At 49.8% G+C, this 25,377-nt stretch overlaps 2 protein-coding genes across 25 annotated transcripts in view; one reads left to right on the top strand and one right to left on the bottom strand.

Moving 5' to 3' along the window:
* MYO1D (myosin ID) overlaps nucleotides 1–11,926 on the top strand; it is a 163,621-nt gene extending 151,695 nt beyond the window's left edge. Inside the window, exon 22 of the mRNA XM_080370027.1 lies at nucleotides 8,089–11,926. Coding sequence (XP_080226153.1) covers nucleotides 8,089–8,245 — 157 coding nt within the window. The 3' untranslated portion in view covers nucleotides 8,246–11,926. The remainder of the gene's footprint in view (nucleotides 1–8,088) is intronic.
* Nucleotides 11,237–24,923, bottom strand: CDK5R1 (cyclin dependent kinase 5 regulatory subunit 1). 24 transcript variants are annotated; one of them, XM_080370055.1, is made up of 6 exons: nucleotides 24,803–24,923; nucleotides 24,005–24,052; nucleotides 19,703–22,690; nucleotides 18,869–19,596; nucleotides 18,439–18,494; nucleotides 11,237–17,807 (listed from the first exon to the last, which is right to left on the bottom strand). In XM_080370055.1, the coding sequence occupies exon 6, from the start codon at nucleotides 13,732–13,734 to the stop codon at nucleotides 12,841–12,843; it is 894 nt and encodes a 297-aa protein (XP_080226181.1). In that variant the 5' UTR covers nucleotides 13,735–17,807; nucleotides 18,439–18,494; nucleotides 18,869–19,596; nucleotides 19,703–22,690; nucleotides 24,005–24,052; nucleotides 24,803–24,923; the 3' UTR covers nucleotides 11,237–12,840. The 24 variants fall into 24 exon arrangements, with proteins under 24 accessions (XP_080226181.1, XP_080226163.1, XP_080226166.1 ...); XM_080370037.1 differs by having other exon boundaries at nucleotides 11,237–15,849; XM_080370040.1 differs by having other exon boundaries at nucleotides 11,237–15,813.
* Between the last annotated feature and the right edge of the window lie 454 nt (nucleotides 24,924–25,377).

Below are 25,377 nucleotides of genomic sequence, written 5' to 3'. Positions count from 1 at the left end.
GGATATACCTGGTTCTACCACAGACACATCATGAAAAAAGCACATCAGTGTTGTGGCAGCTGCCGTCTTCTTAGGAAAGTGGCTTCTGTGGTTCAGACATGAATAAAAGGAACCGCCTAGGTGTACCAGGCAGACGCCAGCAGACCAGAGTATTAATAGCTGACTTGCTTTTGCCTTGCTGTGTGCTATTGGACATATATGACGCTTTTCATGAGGAATATACAGATATTAACAAATCTTGTTTCTCATTAAAAGGGCAAAAATAGAGTTATTGACGCAACTTGCTAGCGTGATGTTGTAATATGTTGTGCTGTACCGTTCCCAAAACCAAAGGCAAGCAGCTCTGTGGTTTGCACTGGTAAATAGATGTCAGTGTGAGTTGCAGAGAAAAATGACACATGGGCAAGTTTGAGCCAGAAACAATTGAAAGCCACTTTTAAATGTAGTGGTTGAGTTTGCAGTGGAACGATGTGGCACTGCAGTTTTGTAGCCTGGTCCTTCTCTTGCAGATTGAAAAATGGCTTTTGAAAAGCCCCTTCTTCTGGCTTCGAAGGTGCTTTGGCTGAATGTAGACCACAAGGTACCAAACTGTATCAGAAATAAGCCGTAAACATTTGCTGGTTTTGAAGGACAAAAAATATTTCACAGTATCATGTCACTTGACTGCAGATAATTTTGAAAAATCATACAGTGAGAGAGGACCTGCCACAGCCATGTTTAGCTCAGCTGACCTTTCTTGGCATTAAAATGCCTGGAGGACTTGTTCTGACCTTCCACTATGGAAATTTGCCTTTGATCCTTACTTGAGATCTCCTTTATTCGTGTCTGACTTCTTTGTAGTCTCTCTTTTCCATAGCTTTGATCCATCTTAGCATCCAATCTCCCTCAAGACCACCTGATACGGAAGAGCTCTACAACGCCAACAACAACACGTCTCTAAAAAGCAAAAATACATCCTGTTTGTCTGGTGCTTTTGTGGTGTGAGACCTCAGAGAGGGTTTCACAAAGCAGATTTTGTGGTTTAGGACGTTGTTGTGTCCCTTTGGTGCACGTGTAAGTAATGCTGCACATGCTGAATGAGTGGAACGCTACCTGCCGTGAGCATGCATCCCCTGCTGATCCAGTTGCTCTTGAGTTACGAGCAGAGAGGATTGATCTACGCCTGAAAAAGGGTCCCAGTTAATCTCCTTACCCTGGGCTTCTTGGTGTTGGTAGCCAACCCATGGGGTGGAGAGTGCTAAAAATGGACTGCCGGGTGGAGGGGGATTTCCTTTGGTGATGCTCGTACAGCCCGGCAGCCAGTGCGAGGAGGCAAAGAGGACATTGAATTATTTTCTTGGGTACACAGGATAGTAAATCATTGCTTTTAACCTTCTGTAGCTGTGTGAGCCAGAGTGTTTTAATAGGAGCTGGATGGGAAAAGGTGTTTTCTCCCTCTGATGGCAGAGCAAAGAAGGATGGAGTGTGCCGAGGAGTCACAGGGGTGATGCTGTCAAAATCATCTGAGTCTTACTTAGGGAAATTTATGCTCCAAGTGTGTAAATCTCTTCTGGAAGTGGGACCTGGTGCTTTGAAGCTGCCAACGTTTCAAATATTACTTCCCCCCCGAGAGGCAGTGGGAGAGCAGAGAAGATGTAGTGTGCCGGAGCGCTGGCAGCCCGCGGGCTTTGAATACTGGCAGCAGGATATCTCTCTCCTTGGAATGAAACAACCACCCGGGATTATTTAGGTGTGATACTCTTCATGCCACACACCCCCCAGGGACAGCGCTTGCCCCAGCTTCCCACAGCGGGGGATGCTCCTGCTGGTCACCAGCAGTCCCTGCGCAGAGCAGCTCTCCCCACGCAGGGCTTTGCTGCGCGTCCGAAGCTGAGAGGCTACAGCAGCTGCGATACAAAACGCACACAAGGTTTTCAGTGCAGGTTTCATGCTCGTACATGTCGAGACACTAAATACCCCTATTTTTGTCTCTGTTTAAGCTGTTGTGGGGTTAATTTTCACAGTGAGAACTATGGCTGTTCCTCTGAGCCCAAACATCCCCAATATCATTGTTCTGCAAGCTGCAGAAAGCCATGAGTGGTCAGAGGAGATAGATCTACCCCCAGCCCTCCCCAGCCAAATATGCAGCCCACACAACCAGTGTTCTTTAAACCCTCGTGCAGAGGACACTTATCTTTTCCAAAAATGACACTTGTTGTAATTCAGATATGTAAATGTTTATTACCTATGTTATAGCCAATGTGGGTTTAGACCCTGCATGTTTTTTCTCACCTCTCTACCACCCAGCAGCAGTAAGCACCACAGCCTGGAGTGAGCCACAGCAGCTTTCGCAAGGTGCAATCTGGCTATTTCAACCACCTTGAAATTCTCAATATTACTGTTTGTCTCTTTGGCTGTTGTTAGGAAGCAAAGCCTTTGAAAGCTGCCTTTTTTTAGACCTCTCTAGTTTTGCTCTCCGCTCCTTACGTATTTTCTTCATGCAGAATATAGTCGATGGGTTTTGGTTTCTTTTTTATAGCCTCCCTTCATCTGTGAGCCTTTTTTTTTTTCCATCACTGAACCCCCTCAAAGGCTGCAGCTGGTATCCAGATGAGACTGCAGCACTGACTTATATAAGGTGTTACAATTTTTTTAGTATCCTCCATCCTGCTCCTCATGCTTTCTAACATCTTGTTTGCAGCTCCCTGCTTTCTTGAAGTCTTAACTTGTAGTCCAGAGTGATTCCTGCCTTTCCAGAAAGAGGGCTTGACCAAAACTCTAGAAAGATTTGTTTAAAAAAATCCCCTCCAGAATACATCCCATTGCTGCTGAGTTTCACACAGCATTGCAAACTTACCCTTATTTTAATCCCTCTGGTTTGTTGTCGTAAAAAATCCCTTACTGTACTCGGCTTTACCATCTTCTCCCCAAATTTTGCTTCCTGAAAAGAACCTATTTCCTGCTCTCTGACTGTTGGCTGTGTCCATAGGCAGGCAGCACCTCGCTTAAAGACCCTGGGAAATCTGCCTGAACTCCCATTCCTCCCCAGCCCTGTGAGTGAGGGTGCTGCACCTCCGCAGCACCGCGACTCTGGTGGGGTGCCACTGTCCCCAGGCATGGCGTGGGCACATTCCTGAGGGGGCTGGCATCTAAAGACACGGGGGTCTCAGCGACAAGTGCTGTCCTGTACTTCCATGCCTGTCACAGCTCCATGTGAGGCACTCCAGGTCATCTGTGTTTGCTCTGAAGCATATCATGTGCTCAACATTTATTTAGCAATACATTTATTTAACTTTCTAGTCTTACACCGCTGTCTTTGCCAAAACTCCCTCTGATCTTTCTCCACTCTTTCCCTTCACTGTTGTGTTTCCCACCACTTACTGGCGACGTAGATGCTTTTGTATTATCAACAGTGCTGACAGATGTCTGTGGCCATTTATGCGCTACTTGGCTTGTGTTTTCCCTGAGGTCCTGGATTAAATGCTCAGTCAAAACTCTAATATTTCATGGGCCAGTAGTCTGCTTCCACTTGGAGTCATCTCTTCACTGCCAGTTTCCGTTTTGCCAGCATTTACCCGGGTGTCCGATGGGCTTGCGCTGGGTTTCTGAGGATGCTCTCGCTGTGGGATGTGGCTCTCCAGCACGGACAGACACCATGCGTGCGTCGCATACACGTGTGCTCAAGCCCAGAGCCACGGCCTCAACTGTTTGCCAGTAGCTCCTCTCATGAGTGTGAGTGGACAGATGAGCAAAGGGAGCTGATAAAGGCAGTGTGCGTGCTGTGATGGGTTGGAGCAGATGAAGGAAGAGAAGTCACCCAGCCCTGCAGCGTTCACTGAGCCATGAAACCCAAGAGCAAAGAGAAGCCCCAGCCCACACCACCCCTGAGAGCAGCAGCTGTGCCTTGCACCGCTGGGATATGCAGAGAGTCTGTTTCCCCAAAAAATATTGTTTGCAGTTGTATCAAAAGACCTGTGTTTTCAGAAAACACTAATCCCTTGGGATTTATTATATGCAGAAAACATCGTGTGGTTCCCTGGCAGGACTGGAGCAGTGCGGGAGGTAGATCCTGACTTTCCCATGAAAGCCCTTTTTTCCCTTTACATTTTGCAGGCAGTTTCACGCCTGGATGCTGAGGGCCGGCGTTTCTTCCCTGGCAGAGTCTCAGCCAGCGCTTGCTTCTCACTGTCTCTTCTAATGGAATCATTGTTAAAAATAAGTAATTTTATTTCCCAGAAGATGCCCAGCAGCAGCATCTGTCATTTTGTCCTGATTGCCCTGACTTCTGTCGGTGTGCAGGTTACGTCGGGGCTTGGTGAAGAGCCAAGGCTGCCATCAGATGGGGCTGGTCTGGGCAGGGCTGTGCTTGGTACCTACGTGAGCTCTGATGTCTTGTAGACAGTCTCCTGAACATGTGTCTGTACACGAGAGATGGCAGAAGTGTCTTGGAAGCCTGTTAAGGACTTACTAAAATTGAGGCTGATGTCTGGAACAAGTTCTCCTGCACAGCCTGTAGTAAGGGTCAGTCTAGTGGCAGCTCTGGGCGCTCCGGCCACCCCAGTGTGGGATCTGCCGGGCAGGGCGCTCCCATTGGCAGGCGTGGCCCCTCCACAGGGTGCTGGGATGCAGCAAGTGTGAGAAGGGTGAAAGCAAAAGGATGAGGGCAGGGGTCATCTCCAGGCAGCCGAAACTTTCCTACTGTCTTCCGAGGACGTAATCTGCAGGCAGCTGTTGCCTGTTGAACAGAGGGACAAGCTTGAACATTGCTTTTGGTAAGGAACCGGGTATGAACCAACACAGGGTCCTTAAATCAGGTGGGATGTAGATGTAGATGTAGTTGTAGAATCATCTACAGGATGAAAGAAGAGCCTGGCCTTTGGATTGCTCACCTGTGGTTAAAGACAGATCTTGAAAGTTGGAGAACTTGGGTTTAGCTGTTAATTCCAGCACTGTTTTCTGTGACCTTGGGCACATCACTGAGCTCTCTGCACAGTGACTGTGTCTTCAACTGCAGAAGAGTCATAAATACGTTCAGTTCTGCCCCTCAGCCTTTAAATGACAAGAATCTTCCACCTCTAACACAAAACCCAGTTGGCCCTTTCAATTGCCAGAAGGCCAGAAGATTATTCATCAGCAAGTACTAAATTCATAAATGTTCCTTAAATACTAACCATTGAAATGCTTAAGGAATCAAAGCATGGATGGTGAATAAATGTGTGTTTCCTAGCTTGAAATTTAATAGTGCAAAATTTATTCCACCTTAATTTCACCTTACCAACCTTTTCCTGGCTGAATCATCTTTTTGAGACGGAGAGATGGAAGAGCGAAGTACTGTGGTGTGACAGGATTATACAGTGAAAACCGTTTTCAGGCCCAGTTTGAGTGGCAGTGGGACTTGTCTCTGCCTTCGCTGCCATCAGTCTGGCGTGGGGCTGGCAGGTCACCAGTGACCCCCAAAGGGTATTTTCACTGGGTGTTGCCCCTGTGCAGGAAAGACTTGGGTGGACTTCCAGGGTTACACTGGGAGACTCTTCCTGTGGAATCTAAATTCTGCAGGAACTTAGGGAAACGTCTCCCCAGCTATACTACTTGGTAGCATCTCCTTGTAGCAGTGGGATTTGGAAGGTCCTTTAGTCTGGTTTGTTAGCTGATGCTGGCAGCTGTCTTCTCCCTTTCGGTCAACAAATCGTCTTACTCCAGAGCAGCCATCAGCTGTCATCTCCCCTTTTTGCCACTGCACCAAGCGTGATGCTGATGTGCCTGATGGACTGGAAACCAAACTGACGTTTCCTCCAACCTCTTCTGTGCTGGCGATTGACTAAGCACGGGAGCAGCATCCAAGCAACTCAAGGTCCCAGCACATCCAGCTGCTTGTGGCAGGGTTCCGCGTTGTGTTGCCTAGCAGGGAAGACCAAAGACGGGGTTTGTAATCCCTACATGGGCTTGCAAATCCCTGGTCGGATTGCTCTTTGGGTGCTGTTCAAGAGCTGTCCTACACCCCCAGCAAAAGGTTTTGATGCTGAAACTTCCCATATGAAGAAGAGCAGCACGTGGTCAAGAGTGGATGAGTATTGCCATGGTGGGATCTGGAGAACATGGAGAGGGTGGGATGTGAAGCCCTTACCATGTGGAAATGTTACACAGGGCAAAGATAAGAGCATCTTCCCCAGCGCGCACTATCCCTGCACAATGTTAGCTTCATGTAGATGTGTATCTAATTGATTCTCCTCCTTCCAGCAAGGACTGGGACCTGGAGACATTCAGCTTCTGGCGGAAGGTCCCACAGCCACAGGGCTCAGAATACATCAAGGACCTTCTGATTTCCAGGCCTGGGTCCTGCTTGTGGTCAAAATTCAGGTTAACGGCATTCCTCTCCCCAGTTTGGGCTGCTTGTTGCTGAGCAAGAGGGTCAGCTGAGTGTGACTATTAACAGCCACAGACCATCCATCCTCTTACCTGTGGTTTGATGAGGGCTGTGGGGGAGAAGGAAAGTCGTTAGCGCTTATCCTTGTTACAGACACTCAATGCTAAACCTGCTGTCCAAGCACATGATGGCAAGAATCTCTAAGAGGCTCCTCTGTGTATGTGGCTCGTTCTGCTAAGACACAGTAAAAATAGCAAACTAAGCAGGGATTTTAGCCTCAACTTACTGAGGCAAGAGTAAATAAGTATTAAATACCTGGGACAACGCGAGGGCTGTGTGTGCTGCTGCCCTGCCAATTCTCCTCCAGCCGAACAGCCGCTCACTGTTATGGAAGCAGTGAACATCTTAATTATTGTGAAGCCGCATAAAAATGCGGCTTATGGGATGTGACGTGTCTTGAACAGTCTGTGTTAATGAAGTAAAAGCCTGTGCAGCATCAGGGACTTGCACCGCATCAGTGAAAAGGCCGTACCAGCTCAGGCAGGGCGAGACCTCTGGTCTGGAAGCTAAAGGCAGCTGAACAGAACCCCAGCGCATCCTCCTCACTGTATTTAGAGCATCGCGAGAGGCAGTGGAGTCCATGCCACTGTCTTTAAACCACTCCGTAGTACACTGAGAAATGCTGGAAATTCAGGAATTTGAAGTGCGGGTGAGGTCGTAGGAGTGATTGCCCAGAAGCCAAGTCCCTGGTTGTCTCCTGCTTCCCTGGGCTGGTGCTGGCTCAAGGCTGCACCTGTGCAGGCACTTCTCTGGCCTCAAAACGCCCGCTGCTTGCTGGGCAGAGCTGGTGGCTGGAGCTCGTGCGTCGGCTCGGCTGCACCTTGGCCTCAGCCCAGGGAGCAGCCGGGCATTTCTCCGCTTACAGTACAAGGAAAATAATTTGTGATCTAAAATAGTGGCTTTTTAATAGCCTTCAGCAAAGGGGGATGTCCTTGCCAGCTATGCCTGACCCTGTCTTAGCCCGAGCAGAGGTGACCAGCCATCTGGCTGTGCTGTTCTGATGTCCCCCGCTGGCAGCGACCCAGACAGCCAAGGAGAAACCAGTTTGGGTGGCAGAAACTCCTGATTTCACTCCTGAGAATTATTTTTAGCCCCAAAGCTGGGTTAAAGGGTTAAAAAGTTGGGGAATGGTTTGCAGTGACACAGCAAACTCCTCCAAGCCAGGGGAGGCTGGGGGAGGCTGCATGGCCAGTCAATCTGTCTGCCTGGAAAGGGAATTAAAAAAAAATTAAAAAATAAAAAAAATCAACCCTACCTGTGATGCTTTTAGCTATTTCATGCAGTACTCTTAATCTCTGAGCTGAGAAAAAGGGATGTCATCATCATTCTTGTAATTATAGAGACAGGAATGATTGCTGGCGACGTGGTTTGGTGAGTGGATGGTGGAGCTGGCAGCAGAGCCCAGACCTTTCACAACCTGGCCCCTGCTTTGCCCACGCAGAGATACAGAGATACCCTCCATGGGCACCCCGCGGCGTACCGGCATCCCCGGGCGCACGCCTCCGCGCGTGGAGGCCTTCCACGTGCGAGAGCAGGGCTCGGCTGAGCCCAAGAGCTGGGCTTAGAGCTGCTTGGCTCAGCGCGGTGTGCTGGGCCTGCTGTGGGACGTGTCCCAGCCCAGAGCCGTCTCCCTCGCCTTGTCCCAGCCCTCCTGCCTGACGCTTTTCCCTTTTGCCTTGACACAGTGAGAAACGCGCTCTGCAAGTCAGCGTCACCAACCCGGTCCAGTGCAGCCTGCATGGGCGGAAATGCACCGTCTCTGTGGAAACCAAGATTAACCAATCCCAACCGGATTTCACCAAGCATCGTTCCGGTTTCATCCTCTGCGTGCCGGGGAATTAGCATCCCCCTCCACTTGGCGCAGTGAGCCGAGCCTGGAGAGTGAGCGAGCGGAGGAAAGACAGACTGGGGCTTTGATCGCCCTCCCTTTGCCTTGGACTTTTCAAGGCGATTGATTTAGAGATGCTCAGCTGTGACTTGGTCATGCGCCTAAAAAGATCTCTAAAGCTAGAGGTTTAGCAAAGCCAAATTCAGGAGAGGGTTTTACTACCACATGCAACGAAGGCTTAAAATAGCCAGTGACCTGTTATCCAGCTTACAGAACAGGCCAGAATATCAGGAAAGTGCTTCTGAATTAGTCTGAAAAAAGCATTTATAGGTACTTACACCCTTTCCCACATTGATTTCTTAAACCCTCTCCAGTATTCCCTTCTGGTTTTTTTTTTTTTTGTGGTTTGGTTTTTTTTTTTTCTTATTGCAATATTATGCAGCCTCCACTGGAGGAACCAAAGATACCTGGCTCAGGGAGTCTGGTTCTGTAAGACCAAATCCTGATGGAACCGGAGCCAGATGTGGAAAGGAGGGCTGGCTTCCCATGCCGGGGAGACACCCCGCACTCTTCCAGCCTTGCCAGCACGCATGGAGTTGCAATGGTACATGGAGATGCACCTCGAGGCTTGCTGCTTTCCTGCCCGGAGTTCACTCACACATCAAGGCACCTTGGTCGGAGACAGGTCCACCAGCAGAAAGGAGAGCAGGATTCACAGTGCAGAGGTTTTATGTTTTTTTGATCCTGCATTGCTTTTGCCTTAATTACCCTCTCCAGTGTCAGAAAATCCAGTGGGTTCCCATTTGGACCAAGTGGCCTTGCAGGATTTTCAGATGATCCACGTGGCTTTGTGTTACTCCCAGCACTGAGGTTCAGGGAGGGCGCAGGACCCGCTGCAGGTGCGTTAGTTGAGAACCACGTGGAGCCTGGGGGCTGAGGCCACCGCTGCCTTGCTTTGCACTATGTAACACTAACTCCGGCACGTCCGTCCACGGCAGGCGAGGGGCAACAGCACAAACCTGACTCCAAACATCCAGGCTGTTCCCTCTGACGAGTTTTCCTGAGTCTTCCCAGCCACGGTTGGAGGATGTCGGGGCATTGCACATCACCTCGGCTTGTCTTGTGTCATCACGTCCCTCTTGCTGCATGGCTCAGGTGACCTTGAGCTTGGTGTTTACAGGACAGCCATACATACTAACAAGCTTTTTATTTCCACTGTGTATCGGGGCTGTTGCTGTGGGTTTTGAGCAGAGGAGGCCATGTGATGCTGCGGGGCTGTTGGAATCGTACATACCGAGTCCTGGCACTGCTGGTCAGGTCAGGATTTCCATCACGTTGGACGTGGGGGTCTGGGTAGTGACCCTGACCCCGCCTTGGGACAGCTGGGTCCCAGCCCAGCCAGAAAATGGGGAGCACTTGTTTAATGGAACGTTTTAGGAATCTGAAAGCCTGGAAGAGGCTCTTCATGTAATGCCCCGTTAACAAAAAGCTTCCCAAGGCCATGCCATGGATGCAGGGCACAGGGACAAGTCGCTGCAGCGTTTGTACCCAACCACTGCCACCGAGCCCTGAGGCTGAGGGTGCCTCGGGTACAGGTAAGGTCTAGCTCTGTGTGGAAATGGGACGAGCTTAATGTCTCCTGCACTTTTTGCCAGGGAGGGCCCACGCCAGAGCCCTCCCATTCCCATGGTCCTTGGCCTCGGACCAGCATCCCAGCACGGCATCTGGCCCGACATCCCAGCCACCAGCATTTGCTCCTGGTCAGCAACTCCGGGATGCCCAGTGGACTGCTGTGCCGGAGGGCTCTGTGCATCAGCCCTGGCCCAAGTCCTCAGGAAGAAGCTCTTCCAGATGCTGGCAAACACAAGTCACCCCCCACCACCACTGGGGCCATCAGGAGCCTGGAGGTGACATCCCACCCACGCAACAGTTTCTAACCTCGCCAAGCACACACACGTGAGCGGCTCAGGACCACCGTGGGCCCCCCACCTCCTCATGCAATCCCAGCATCAGCTCCTCAGGAGGAGCAATGCCAACGGCACCGCCGTGGGACACCCCAGCTCCTGTTTGTGTCCTCCCAGGGAAGCACCAGAAGGAAAATCCTTGTCATTGCTGTGCCTTTCTATTTGCACTTCTCGCTTTTTGTATCTACTAGTCCAAATGTTCCCCCCAGTAACACTAACCCATAGGCAAGGTAGCGGCAGGAGTTTTAATCAGCACTTTTATACACTATCCCTCCAATAAAATGGTTGTATCTAATCATGATGGACAGCAATAAATCACAGATTTAGGAAAATTCTAATACTATGAGATGGCAATATTGTATGCGAAGATATGTGTCTTTATAAAGTATATTATCGGTTCCTGTCTGGTTTTATATATATCTATATATCTATATCTATCTATATATAAATATATATAAAATACATATATTCCTGGGTTTCCCCCTAAATTAACTATTTCTAAATTGAATTTTGATTTTCAGCCTGGGGCGATAATACAATGAACCTTTTTTTTTCTTTTTTTTTTTTTTTTTTTTTTTTTGTTTAAATCGCTGATATTTTAATGTGTAAAAGAGTAGGAAAAAACCCCAAACCTACTATAATGGACCTGGGGTTTTGTTTACATAATTCACTGTAATAAATAAAAAACCCCAATCAATTAGTTGCATCCCACGATGGCGGTGCTAGTTTCTGACCAGCGTGGTGGCTCGGAGAAGATGATGCACAGACAGAAAGTGGAGTTTTGGTGTCCCAATAACCTGCTTTTTCACCTCTTGCATGCTGGATGCTCCTTCTCACCCCACGGCTCGCCCAGCGCCTCTGCCAGCCCCCAGCGAAGGGGTGACACCCCCCACACCCCACCCCACCCCCCCAGCACTGCTAACACGATTAAACCTGCAGCTGTGTTAAAACCCTCTTTCATCAAAGCAAATCCAATTTCCCAACGCTGCGAATGGGCCATCGGAGGTGTGGGCTTGCAGAAAAGAGTCTGCCACGAACCGCTGCTGTGTAATGGATGGTCAGTGCATTTTTATTTAATCAGCACAGTACAAAAATAAATAAAAATAAGGGGAGGGGATTAAATTACAGGCACACTGAGCCCCATGACACAGTCGGTCAGGTTATAAACCACACATACTTACAAACACACTATACACATACATACAAAATGAGACAAATATAAATTAATAAGTAACAATATCCACCAATTTGGTCAACAAAGATCTACAGAAGAGATTGCACTAAAAAAACGTACGTACACATGTATCATTAGCAGGGTCCAATGTACAGCAATGAAGAGCTTCAAGTGAAAAATAAAAAATAAAAATAAATGGCACATTATTTCTCCCTCTCGTCTGCAAGTTTAACGCTCGATGGACCAGAACTAAACTAGAACTGTGCACACGGAGAAAAAAAAATAAAACCCCCAAAAAACTTATCAGTCCCCAGGCCTGATAAGGGAATACCAGCTCAAGACTGCAGTATCGGGGTGGTGTCAGGTCTTTGTGCATGGGTGTAATTTGTACAGCCATCTCTTGTTAAGGTTTTTCTTTTGATTATTATTTTTAATGTTTTTTTTCTTTTTTTTTTTTTTTTTAAGACACAAAATGCTCCTGTTTGCATGCGCAATACCACTGTAAAAGCAACAATGAAAGAATAAAGAAGGGTTTTTTCTTTCTCCCCCCCCACCCCGGTTAGTAGTTTTTTGTGGTTTTTTTTCTTGTTTTTTTTTTTTGTTCTAAAAGTATTCATATAGCAGCATGTAGATTCTTTCCTTGCTTGCACACTCAAGTAGATCCTTTACACAATACTCATGATCAGTGCACGATGGGAACAAGACATTTCACATTGATGTCATTATACAGTAGCGGTTATTTCCCTTAACCCAGACCCGCTCGGGAAATTCGAGTCTCTTCAAAGAAAATAAATAAAGGGGCGGGAGGAGGCGGGGGGGAGGGGGAGGGAGGGGGGCGGGGGGGCGGCGAGGGCCGGGGCTCCCCGGGCCGTGCCCGCCTCTGTCCCGTTGCCGGCTGCTCCGGCGCCAGAAAGTCACGATCGGCCCCGTTCAGCCGCCTCCGGTGAAGCCTTTAGAGCAAAAAAATTTTTTTTCTTCCTTTTTTTCCCCCTCCTCCTTTTCCTCCTTTGTTTTTTGTTGGGTTTTTTTTTCTTCTTCCCCCCTACCTGGTCTTTGTCTCGGCTATGCGGTGCCCGGCCCCGCACCCGGGCGCTGCGGCCGCAGGAGCCGGGGCCGCCCCCGCCGCCCGCCCGCGAAGCCCCGCTCCGCTGCCCTGGGGAGGGGCTCGGCTGGGGGGGACACACACGGGACGAAGGGGACCCCTCCTCCACCAGTTCGCTGAAATCAATCTGGTGGCGGAGCCGCTGCACTCCCGGGCCCGCGGGACGGGAATGGGGCGATGGCTTGGAAGCAGCGGCCTGGGGCGAGGGGGGGAAGGGGGGGTGGGGGCAACCGGGGGGCTGCGCTCCGAACGTCCCGAGTGCCCCTGCTCCTAGGCCCGGGCCCGGGGGAGCGGCAGCAGCCCCCGCCTCTCCCCGCCGGGCAGCGCCGCGGGTCGGGGCAGCGGAGCGGGGCCGGGGGCGGCGGGCGCTCACCGGTCGAGGCCGATGAGCAGCCGGCCCTTCTCCTCGGCGCCGCTCTCCTTCTTGAGGTCGGCGAAGACCTGGGTGAAGTAGTGCGGGTCGGCGTTGACCTGCAGCATCTTGGGGCTCATGAGGTCGATGATGGAGAGGCAGCGGTCCCAGAAGGCCTCCTTACAGCTCTCCACCAGGAAGGGCTTGAGCGGATAGGAAATCTCGTTGCCCATGTACGAGTAGGAGAGGTACAGGCAGGTAAGCAGCACTGCCTGCAGTTCGTGATCGCTGGCCACCTCAGCTGAGATGACGTCCCGGCAGAGCATGTAGAGGAAGACCACGTTGGCCGGCGTGATGAAGCCCTGGTCCTGCCAGCCCTGCAGCAGCAGCGAGCGGTCCACGGAGCGCAGCCAGAGCACGGGGTCGGTGGGCGAGAGGTGCTTCAGCCGGTAGCAGCGGCGGCAGAGGAACTCGCCCAGGCAGCGCAGCAGCTCGCTGGTGGACGCCTGCACCACGACCCGGCGCGGGGTAGCGGCGGCGGCGGCGGGCGCGGCCGGCGGCACCTTCTGTGCCGAGGCGAGGGCGGCGGCGGCGGCGGCGGGGGGCGGCGGGGGGGCGAAGGTGGCAAGGTTGGCGCAGGAGAGCGACTTCTTCAGGTTCTCGTTGTTGAGGTGGGTCACGTTGCTCTGGTAGCCGCCGTTGGGCTGCACCTTCTTGGAGCTCTTCTTCTTGGCCGAGACGGCGGCGATGCGCTTCCAGGGAAGAACCGAGATCAGGGAGTGCCGCTTCAGGCCCTTCTCCTTGGCGTTCTTGCTGTTCTGCACCGCCGTGTAGTGCCCCACCGTGGCCGCCCCCTCCTCGAACAGCGGGGCCTTCCGGTAGCTCGGCGACAGCGACAGCACCGTGCCCATGGCGCCGGCCGACCGGCGGGCCCCGCCGCCCGCCCCCCGGCCCCGGCCCCCGGCCCCGGCCCCCGGCGCGGCCCCGCGCTGGCTGCCCGCTCCGCCGCCGCCGCTCAGCGCCGCGCCGCGCCTCGGCCCCGCCCCGCCGCCGCGCGCGCTCCCGGCGGCGCAGTGCGCGGGCCCGCCGCCGCCTCGCCCCGCCCCGCGCCGCCACGTGCGCTCGCCGCGCCAGCGGGAAAGCGGCAGAGAGGCCACGCCCCCACTAAGCCGAGACCCCGCCCCGCTTGCCTATAGCCGCGCCCCCTCTAGCCAGACCACGCCCCGCGACCCGCCCCGCGCGGGAAGCGGCGGCCCTCGGGGAGCGCACGGGGGCTGCTGCCGGGGCGAAAACCAGGGAAAAATATAAAAAAGGCCAAATTTACACTCGGGATCGTTGCGCTCCCGCCCCACCCCGGCCCGAAGCATCTGCCCGGCCGGGCCACCACCGCCGCGTGCGGGGCCTCCGGCGCACCTGCCGCTACGCAACACTCAACGCTTTTCTGGTATTTAGAACTGGCTTTCTCACCACAGCCACGGGATTAGCTGCTAATTGCTCAAGTGCAGGTTAAACTCTCGCTGCATTATTTCCATTCATCTTCCCCCTCCTGCTTATTCTTTCAAATTTAGTTACAAATTTGTGTGTGCTCTGCTGAGTGACTGAAGCGGTTCAAGTCACTTTTTGTTCCTTATGTAACATATTCATATTTATAGATTTATTATATATCCTTGTTTCAAATTTATTTATTTTACAAACCCTTTTTTTTTTTCAGTATTCTAGCTTGGAGAATAATCAGACTTCTTACAGACACCTCAAACTGTTTCTCCTCCCCGTCGAAAAAAACCACAGGTTTTTATATTCCCTGGTTTGTAATCAAGTTCAAACGCATTATGAAACAGCTTTCTCTCTGCATTATCTGGTGCTGTGCTTGTCACACTCACTGGGCAGTTGTTGGACCGACTGCTTGGACCAAGTTTAGAGTCAACGCCACAGCAGATCCAGAGCTGAGATTTAAGAGTGATGAGTTCTGCCTCAATATTGCCTCCACAATATTTTATTTTTCCTCAAAATTTTCTAATGACCCCTAATATAATTTCACATACCAAGCACTTTACTCACTTGTGTAAAATCATTAAAAAGAAAAAAACCAACCCCACCATGATTATTGTATCTATGTATTTTGCCACAACACAGGTATGTTTTTTAATTATAATTTCCAATTATGTACCAGGGATCGTTTAAATAATCTAATTCTTCTAAATGCTTTACCAAAATACACAGAGGATGGACTTTGTTTCAAAATACAAACAGAGGGGAAGTGAAAAACACAATCCCATTTAAAAATCAATTAAAACTCCAAACACTTTTTTTTTTGCCGAAACATCAACTTGCATTTTTCACAAGAGCAGCAATCTGGAGCACCCGCAATGCTCCATGGTACAGTAAGCACATCCCAAGCGCTACTTCTCACCACACTGCCCAGAACAGCTGGAAGGAAGGTGTGTGGGATTCAGCACATTTTCACAGAGGTCTGGCATACAGCACCAGCACACCCAGAGACATCTTTAAGAAAAGTTAAAAAGGCTAGATGGTCTTGCTAGGAAGCGTATTTGATGGCAACTTCAATCCATATTCCATGTCTCATGAAAATACAGTACATTATTCCTGGAGGCAAATGGAATGCAGTATCTCCATCATCTCTTTTGGGAAGGGGGTGGGGGGGCAGAACTGGATGAACATGGCCCGGCACAAAAGGGTTTTTACAGTGGGGTCTGCAAAGCCAGACAAGACGGGTCATCTTTATAGCAGCAAGGTTCAGGCAGTCCCATTCTCAAAAATTAATGCCAAACAAAGAATGATGGAACAGTAACATACGAGTGGTCAGGGCCATCTGGTAATTCCAAACCTCTTCTCTTGTGTACTTAGGAGATCACTTGTGTTTCAAAAAACCTGTTTAGTTCTCCTTAAAGAGGGTTGGGGTTTTTTTTTGAGGGGTGAGCTCATTGCTTACGTTGTCTTCCCTAGTTCAATTTTCTTCTGGATGGCATGTGCTGAGTGACAGATCAAGGAATCAATGTGTCCTGCGACTAAAAGGAGAAAAAAACTACAGATGCATCAAGCCAGACAAGCCTCGAAGACAGAACAACTCTCAGGGAAAGAAAACACAAACCCTTCTGTTAGCGGAAAGGAGTTCCAGTTCCCCCCACAACAGAAAACAGCTGCTGCTCAGAAGAATAACGACCTCAGCTCATTAGGGCAGATAAGATCCAACTTGCAGGGCAGAGGTGATTATGCTTCTCCAGAAAAAGATCTGTCTTATAGAAGTAAAAAAAGAGACAGGCCAAGTCACATGTGCTTACTGATGAGTGAGATGAATTTGGAAAGGAAGCTGATGTTGAGAGCTTTATGCCATGTTACTGCACTGACCCAGCTTGCCAAGGGCATGTTTCCCATTTTTGCTCATTTCCCAGCACCCTTAAAAAATAAGCTACCCTACCCAACGCTGCCCTTGATGGACATCCTTTATCAAAGACTGCCGTGTTTACCCACCAAGGACACAAAGCAAAACAAACCGATGCCTTTAGCTCTTTCTGCAGTATTTTCCCCAAATCTCTCCAGCACTGAAGGAGCCTATTAATTCAGTGCTTTTTTGGGACCATAGAAAATTTTAGAATTGGTCTACTGCACCCTGAAACCCAGACAACCCTGCATCCATCGGGGCAGCTTTCGCAGGGCAGGAACCCTGAACTCCTGCATGGGAGGGAACACAGGGTGCCAGTGACCAGCAGTATTTTCAGTGCCTTTATGAAGATTCATGTTCTTTTTTCTTTTATGCAACACCTCAATCTAAGGAATAAGTAAGTGATTATTTGGCCCTACCTAAAGGCACACATTGCAATGCTATATAAAGAACAGCCACTAAAACGGGAACCGAGTCTTCTGTTTATTACTGTAGAATACAGAATGACTGGCCTTATTACTATCTGGTCTTTAAGTGACACTTCAGACTACTGCCTTTTGTGGTTGTCTTGGCCTGAAATTATCTCTACCTCTGGAATAAATTTGATCCTGTAACACGAAAACTGTTACACAGCTGATTTCTTTAGAACAGAATAGTTTAGGTTGGAAAAGACCTTTAGGACCGATGATTAACCTAACACTGCTAAGTGCACCACTAAACTATGTCCCTAAGTGCCACATGTACACAACTTTAAATGCCTCCAGGGATGGTGACTCAACCACTTCCCTGGGCAGCCTGTTCCAGTGCTTGACAATCCTTTCAGCAAAGAAATTTTTCGTAATATCCAATCTAAACCTCCTGTGATGCAACTTGAGGTCATTCCTTTCATCCTATCACTTATTACTTGGGAGAAGAGACTGACCCCCACCTCGCTGCCACCTCCTTTCAGGGAGCCGTAGAGAGCCGTAATGTCTCCCCTGAGCCTCCTTTTCTTCAGGCTGACCCCCCCCCAGTTCCCTCAGCTGCTCCTCATCAGACTTGTTCTTTAGACCCTCCACCAGCGTCATCGCTCTTCTTCAGACAGGCTCCAGCACCTCCATGTCCTTACAGTGAGGGGCCCAAAACTGCACACAGGATGCAAGGGGTGGCCTCACCACTGCCGGGGGACAATCACTTCCCTAACCCTGCTGGCTACACTATTTCTGATACGAGCCAGGACACTACTGGCCTTCTTGGCCACCATTTCATCTTTCCTCTACAATATAGACACAGAACATGGCATATGGCAGCAGGAACTTACTGTCAAAGGTAATCAGTGCTAGAGGGCAATTGCATTTGTCACAAAAGTAAGTTTTGAAAGCCTCTCCTTGAGTCAGCCATAGAAATAAAGATGACCAAATTTATTACGGACAAATTCTGTTTAATAGTATCAGGTTAATTGAGCACTGTGACACCTCAGGTGACGAGAGAACCTTGCAGACGAAGCTATTACGCGATACATATAGAAGCTGAACTTCTCAGGTCCGTAGGATCTGCTGACCAGATCTCCAGGCTGGCCCTTCACAGCCGCGTGAACATCTATGACTGTGTTTCAGAGTACCCTGAGTTATTACCTGGAGCACAAGGCTGGACCAAGGCTGGGCTCTGTCACACACATGGAGCTGAGCAGACACTGATCAGCTGTTCAGAAGCCAACACTGAGAACGAAGCCCAGACCCTCCAACGGCTCCGCAGGAACAGCCTCTCCTTACGAGCCCCATGTAGCTGTGAGGGCTCCTTTTAGTCCCTGCAGAGCACTCACTGGAGCTCCTAAGTCTCGGAACGCATTCTAATACCTCTTGAGATGGCTATGCTCATGGCAACCTGGGTTCACAGATTCTACTGGCTTTAGTTCCACATGAAAGCAACTGTCTGCTTACAGACCCAAGCTGGCCAAGAACCCAGTACAGACACATTCATATGGTATGTGAAAGTGCATTATTTGAAAACAAAAATGTCCTTTAGAGCAAAGTAAAATATTATGATAGGTAGGTCTTACATCATCCACAGCATCTTGAAAGTCTGCAGCACTAATTATACTCTGATATATTCCCTCTTGAAGTCTGAAATCATCTCTCCCCATCAAACAGGGATTTATTATCAGCCATACACATTTTAGAAGAAGATGGCAAATGTTTACAATGTAGAAAGAAAAAAAGATTGAAAGATGCAATACCTGTAAATATGCCTCCAATGACAGCACAAACTCCTGTGAGAAAGTGTGTAAAGGACCTAGAATGAGGAAAACAATTTGAACAACCAGCATGAGCTCAGATACCAAAATGTCAGATAAGTAACAATTAACTAATAAAAACTAATTCATAATTATCATAATGTTCATCATAGCAGCAATGCATTATATAATCATTAAGAGCTAATGATTAACAGATTTAACAAGTAAATAACCCCTATTGGCTACAGAATAGAGTTTGCCACCGATGCTTTTACTGAGCAGCATTACAGCAGCGTGCTCTAAGGAGCTCAACGGCAACACTAGGAGGCAAGTACTGAAGTTACAAACCTAAAGAAGGGCTTCTAATCACCAAGATTTTATCCATTCCTACGCAGGCAGAATGTACAGCAAGCTGCTGTAACACAAAACCTACATCCCTAAGCACATGTTAATACATTTTAAGGTATAGACATCGGCTGTCCCTCATTATGATCCTAAAATACTGGGCAGCTGCAACCCCCTCCATTCCCCTGCAATTACATGCCTGTGATTAACAGAGGACCCGGAAAGAAGAAAGAGGTCCCATACTGACTATGACATGCAGAAAAGCTATAGTAAATACCGAGTAAGTAACCAGTTTGGATCAGTGTGGGTGCTGCTGAGATGCTATATAAATCATCTTCCCGTTAAAAAAATTACTTTGAGGAAATTAGTCTGAACTGAGAACCATTGTATCAGACTTCTGCTCAGTACACCAATTTCCTTCATCTTGATACTAGAATAAAAAGTTTCAGGCAATAATCAGAAACGCCCCGATCCTTTTCAGATGTGCACGCTGAGAGTAAGGGCTTCTGGGAGCGCCTCTTCCTCTCCACTGACCGGGAAGGGGCCTGGATGGCTTTCAGGCATTTGCACCGTCGTGTCTAAGTGAGGATGAAGCTTTAAGCTACGCAAAACTTTGAAATCTACGGAGGATGAATGAAATGGACTTGAATTTACGTAAAGGCTCATACCAACCGCCGGGACAATGTATCTGGAGGAAATACCTTGGCTGATCAAGCAGCAAAAGCTGCTGCACGGCAGGTGATCTGAGCAATGACTCCGATTCTGACTGAACAGGGTAAGGCTGAAATCCCAGATGTAACTCCGTTCTATGAAGATCTACCTGAAGAAGAAAGACAAACCTGGGAGAAATTGGGAGCACAACAACGTGAGGGACGGTGGCTATTTGGAAGTAAACCGCTACTTCCAAAGAGGTGTTTAGGACCTATCGCTCACTGGCAGCACGACAGAGCTCACGGAGGGCCAGAAAGTATTGCTCTCAAAATCCAACAGCTGTGGGCAACCCCTGGAATTTATGCAGCAGCCAAAAGAATTGGTGAGAGCTGTCGGCTACAGAAGGATCTGCCTCTTTAAGAAGGAAGACACTGCTAGGAAAGCCACCTCCAGCGATGAAGTATCCTTTTTGAAACCTTCAGACTGATTATGCTGAAATGCCTAAAGTAATGGGGTTCACATATCTACTTCCTGTTGTTGATCAATTGTCAGGGTGGGCGGAAGCTTTCCCTACTCAGAAAAATGACTCAAAAGCAGTTGTTAAAGCTCTCTTAAAGGAAATTATTCCTAGATATGGAGTTCCAGAGCTATCTGACAGGGGACCTCATTTTTTTGCAGCTGTATTAAAACAGATCTATCATTCATTAGGAATTTGATCACAATTACATACTCCCCATCATCCAGAACCCTCAGGACAGGATGCAGAATCTCAGGAATAGAACTCTCAAAGAGAAATTAGTCACAGTTTGTAAACAGACTGGGTTAAAATGACATGAAGCTTTAAATTTGGGTTTATGGGATATAAGAAACACTCCCAGGCAGCCAATTGGAGTTTCTCTGGCAGAAGTTATTTTTGGAAGGATTATAGCAGTACCGGGAACCTATGTCCCAGCAAAGATAAGTTTGTCGGATGGAGGTAAACAAGGTAACCCAATATTTATTGTATTTGCAGAATTCTTTCTCAGATTTGAGAAACCATGCATATTGGTATCAAGGGATTAACATCTCAGTTCCCCGACCTATCAAGGTGGTTAAAGAAACTGATCACTACAATACCTGTCATGATTTCTGTAGTTGTGTCTGCGACTGCACTAACACGATGTTCTGCAACTTGTGTGACTGGCTTAGTAGCAAAATTGCAAGAAAGAACTTGGAAATATGTTAGCTATTAAACTATTGCAGGTATGCAATAATAAAACAAAAGGAGGAAACTGTTAAAAGAAAATGTATTTTGAATTAAGAAATTTAAAGTGCTGAAGCAGCTAAGTGGCAGAACCAAGCCTCGTCCCTAGCACAACCCTAATCCAAGGCTGGTTTAAAACCCAGTCCAGTTAATCAGTGGGAGAACAGAGAAGCAACAGATGATCAGTTTGTGCACACAGGTGCTCTCAGAAACACAGGCGTTTTTAGAAAAACTGGCATATATGAATAGGAATTGCTTGTTCACAAGACTAAGCGTGCTGGAAGGAGTGTGTGAGTTAAAGCAGGCAGACAAGAAGATCACGATCTGAGGAGGAGCCTGGAACAGAGGCAGAGACTGGTACCGAACAGATGAATCAACTGGGACAGAGTCAGGTGATAGATTCGCAGAACTGACAGGACCAAAGGAAACTTCTAAAAACTTTGGATGTTGACTAATGATCTGATAAGTGTAAGCTGGGCTGTATCCCTTTGTTCTCTGCCACTCACTGGGGTGGTGGCCCGGCTCTGAGTTGTGACTAAATCAAGCCTAGCAGTACCCACGTCTGTGAAAATTTTTCCTTTAGCAGTCAATACTGCTATAGTTGCCATTTAAATAACTGACTAATTAGTGTTACTACTAGAAACTGATAAGCATAGAGCTTCATGAAGATGGGTGGACACTTCCAATCTAACTTGCCACACCTGTGGTGGAAATCAAACTAGCCGTATACTTTTTCCAGACGGCAGAAGAAATTGCTTGTTGCATGCAATGCGATTTGATCGCTTTCAAAATGCCTCTCCTGGATGAGACTGCTCCCTCCAAGTCTCCCTTCCTCTCCGTTGATAATGTAAGGAGCAGGAGCAACCGGTTCAGACCGAGTAATCCCAGTGGAGGCTGGCAACACAAGTAAGGCAGGAGGCCTACATGTGTTAACAGAGAATTAGATACAGAAAAGTGGGGTTTGACCCCAGACATTACGTTCGTAACGCCACAGCCTCCAAATACAGAAAGGCTGCTAAGCGACGCAACAGTAAGAACGCTATCACCACGCTTCTGTGACAACAGGAGAAGCTCTTGTACCCACCCACTGTTCAGCTCTTGGCTTAGTTTAGCCTTTCAGCTTTTAAGAACAGAAAAGTTAAATCTGAGTTACAACAAACCAGCACGTTTAGTTCATGCCAATACACAGAACCACACTATCTCCCAGAACAGATAATAAGGACCTCACACTTTAGAAAGACAAAGTCGGGACAGCATTACTGTTAGATTGCAACACTACCAGAATCATTCCCAGTTTGTATTGAAGTACAACAGTAAGTCAAAACATGTAAAAAAATGCAGAGGAGAGGTTAATGTAGCCAAGGACCATTTCAACTTGTAACTGATCATCAACTGAAATCTATGAATCAGGTATGCATTAACACACACAAAGCAAACTCAGTAAGATGCAAGTTTAGGCTTAAGGGTCAAGTCAGTGGAGCCTTCCCTGGAGAGAGGCTCTTCAACCAGCTCGTCCCATTTGTCAGCCTCCTAGGCTTTAAAGATGCAACCAAAGTCAAGTTCTGCCAGAGCAGCTGCTTGATGTCTAGTAGGAAAAGCCTGTCCACTCAGCAGCTTTGCTCCTGAAATGCATCAGTGAGTCCTTGTCCCAATTTCAGAGTGACTAGGCAAAGACTTGCCTTGCAAAAGTACCGAGTGTAATATATATACACACAGAGAGGAGCTTGTCTGCTCTGCCAGTGTAATAGATTTGTGTCCTATAAACTCCTCAAGAGTTTGTGGTGTTTAAAACGCTGTGAATTCAGCCGTCCCTTGTTCCCACAAATGTCATAGCAGGCATACGGTGATGAAAGGCTACGAGAGCATCCATCCAAGAATGGCAGAACAGCATCTTACAGTGTCTCTCGGCTTCTGGAGTCACACGGTTGGCAGCTTTATCCAAGCGTTGTTTAAACGGCTTGTGCTCTACGTCCTGCTGCTGCTCTCCCGTTACATCCGTGGCATTGATGCTCAAATCTGAAAGCAGTGAACAAGGAAAGCGGTCTATGAACACACAAGTGTTATGGCCCGTGGCAAGCTGAGGAAACGAAAAGACAGAATCTTTCAGCCAGCAGGGTAAGAACGTACCAACCGGGAGAGCGTGTACAGCTAGGACCAAGTGACCGACAGGGAATAAAACACACGTTGCAGCATGCTAAACGGTCCTCCCAGGTATGGGGTTTGGTTTGGTGTCCCAGAAGGACCATTTCCAACTTCCAAGAAAGCGTTACCCTGAAAGGTAGAGACGCTTAAGGCAAAAAGCCAAAAGCAAACCCCTCAAAGCCCAGAACCATTTTCAGGAACACAGGAGTTAAGCCTAAAATTGGTTGAAAGCTGCCTCCTACCTCTTCCCCCACCACCTTTCCCTCTTTAACATCAGCATGTTTCCTTGTGATCCCTTCTCACAAAAAAGATTGAGGTCTGTGGTATCAGCTCGGTACCAAAGCACCAGGATGCGCTTGCTGGCTACATGCTCTCTTAGAAGGCCGACAGCTTCCCCGCACACAACAGCCGAGGCTTCCAGCCTCTCTGGCCTTCCCACGCCCTGTGAAAGGTGAGGAAGGCAAAGACCGGTAACATCTCGGGGGGTTGGGAGGAAGTCAAGATGCACTACATCTAGAGCCCAACGCATTACCCAAAGGAATTACCACAACTGAACAAGAGGCAGGAACAGGTAGACAGGCAGATAACATGCACGGCAGCAATACCCAGTCAGACTTGAAGCTCCCAGTCATTTCATCCCGCAACTTTGTTTCGAATTTAGTTAAAAGGTAATCAGATTCTTAATGCTCATTCTGCTTTCATAACTTCTGGAGAAAGGCCAACACGTGGCATTGGCGTTACAGTCAGAATTCAAGTACACAAATCACGGCAAAGCTGAGCCTTGCCAAGTGACTTCCCAAGCAGGCTCTGGAGCCTTTCAACAAGACAGTCAGATCTGGAGTCCCAAGGGAACCCTGTGCCAGCTCCGTCAGTGCGACTGAGCTCTCTGACCAAGTACACCGTCATACAGAAATGTAAGTGGGTTTATGCCTCAGGTTCATTTACAATCTAGAAAAATAACACTGCCCGACCAGACGTGCTGGCTTAAGCGCCCAGCAGGCCTGGCTGTGTAACCACGAGGGACCAACAATTCCTCCCGGCTGTTGCCCAAGCAGCAGCGCAGCACTCGGAAGCAGCGGGCACACGGAGCCTCGTGGGCCCTCGGCAAGTGCAAAAGTTTTCCCTCCGCAGTCAGCAGTCCGACTCACGAGCACGAGGCACACGTGGAAAAGTAACATCTAGACTGACCTTCAGTGTAGCTCCCCTTGATTTGTCAACGTACAATTCCGGAGGAACCTAGGTACATAGAAAAACCAAAAGAGCCCCGTTTCACTGGGAAGCAAACCCAAAGGCCTCTTCCCCTCGGCTGCTCCGGCCCAAGAGCTGACTGTCACGACACAGGATCAGCGAGACACCTGAGCTGCCGCCTCCCAGCCCTCCCCCGTAGTTAAACGCTTGCCCTTTGTAATATTTTTTAGAGAAATCAGCTGTCGGGGGCGAGAGGTGGGGATCCCACCGCCGCTTTCTTTTCCTCCCCTTGCCCGCTCGCAGGGGCTGAAGAGGCTCCCGAGCCGCCCCCCTGCGGCAGCGTCACCGCAGCCCCCAAGGCCGCCCCTGCGGCCCCAGCCCGCTGCCACGGCACCGGCCAGCGGCTGGGGGAAAGACAAAGCCCCGCGCAGAGCTGCGGCGGCTGCAGCGCCGGAGGCGGCGGGGGGGCGGCAGGGCGCCGCGGGCCGACCCCCCTCCCGGGCCCCGCCGCCGCTCCTCGCCTCCTCGCTGAGGTAGCGGCGCAGCTCCGAGAAAAAAAAAAAAAGGCAGCACCGCGAGCAGCCCGCTAACCACCGTCACTGCCGGGGAGACGAGAACCGCCGGCAGCCCCGCCGGTCCCGGGCCGGGCCGCCCGCCTCAGCCCGCCCGCCGCCGGCACCAGGCGCTCCCTGCGCGGCCGAGCGCCGGCCCGCCACGTCCCCCCCGGCCGGCCGCTGCCCGACGGCCACGCCCGGGCTCGCCCACCGGCCCCCGTCTGCCCTCAGCCCGCCCGCTCACCCAGCGCCGCCGCACGTCCCGGCCCGAAAGGCTTCCGGGCTCCCGGCGAAGGCCCCGCACCGCCACCGCCGCGCCAGCGCGCCGCGCGGCCGGAAGTGAACCCCCCTTCCGGGGCCGTGTGCGGAGCTCAGACGCGTACGTGGCCGGAAGCCCCGCCCCAAGGCGTCAAGCCGATTCTGCGCATGCGCTGCCCTTAGTTTGGCTGGAGCTATGGTGCCGTCTAGCGAAAAGAATTGGGTACTGCAGCGCCCGGTTGGTAACGTGCTTCTGCTGCCGCCTGGCGGCCGAAAATCGGCACTGCAGCCTTGGCGCCGCGCATGCGCGATGGCGCCTCCCCCCTCGGCGTTGTCAGGAGGCTGCAGCTTTGTTTTGCCAAGGCTGCGTGAATGAAGGCATCGTGTCCTGCAGATCTGTAGGAGAGATACCTCTATAGCAAGGTACCGGACAACCTTAAAAGTACAGAAAGCTAAACCTCCCACAAATTTCTTCATGGGACTGCAACCAGAGAGCTTTTTGTCTGGATTGCGTCACTGCTGCTATTAGCTTCAGGATCGAGTGCTTCCAGCATTGCACCT

The sequence above is a fragment of the Falco punctatus genome (genome assembly GCF_963210335.1).
Source record: "Falco punctatus genome assembly, chromosome: 19".
In the NCBI taxonomy this organism is placed as follows: domain Eukaryota; kingdom Metazoa; phylum Chordata; class Aves; order Falconiformes; family Falconidae; genus Falco; species Falco punctatus.
The sequence above is the reverse complement of the archived record's forward strand: the minus strand, read 5'-3'. Positions and strand labels throughout refer to the sequence as shown.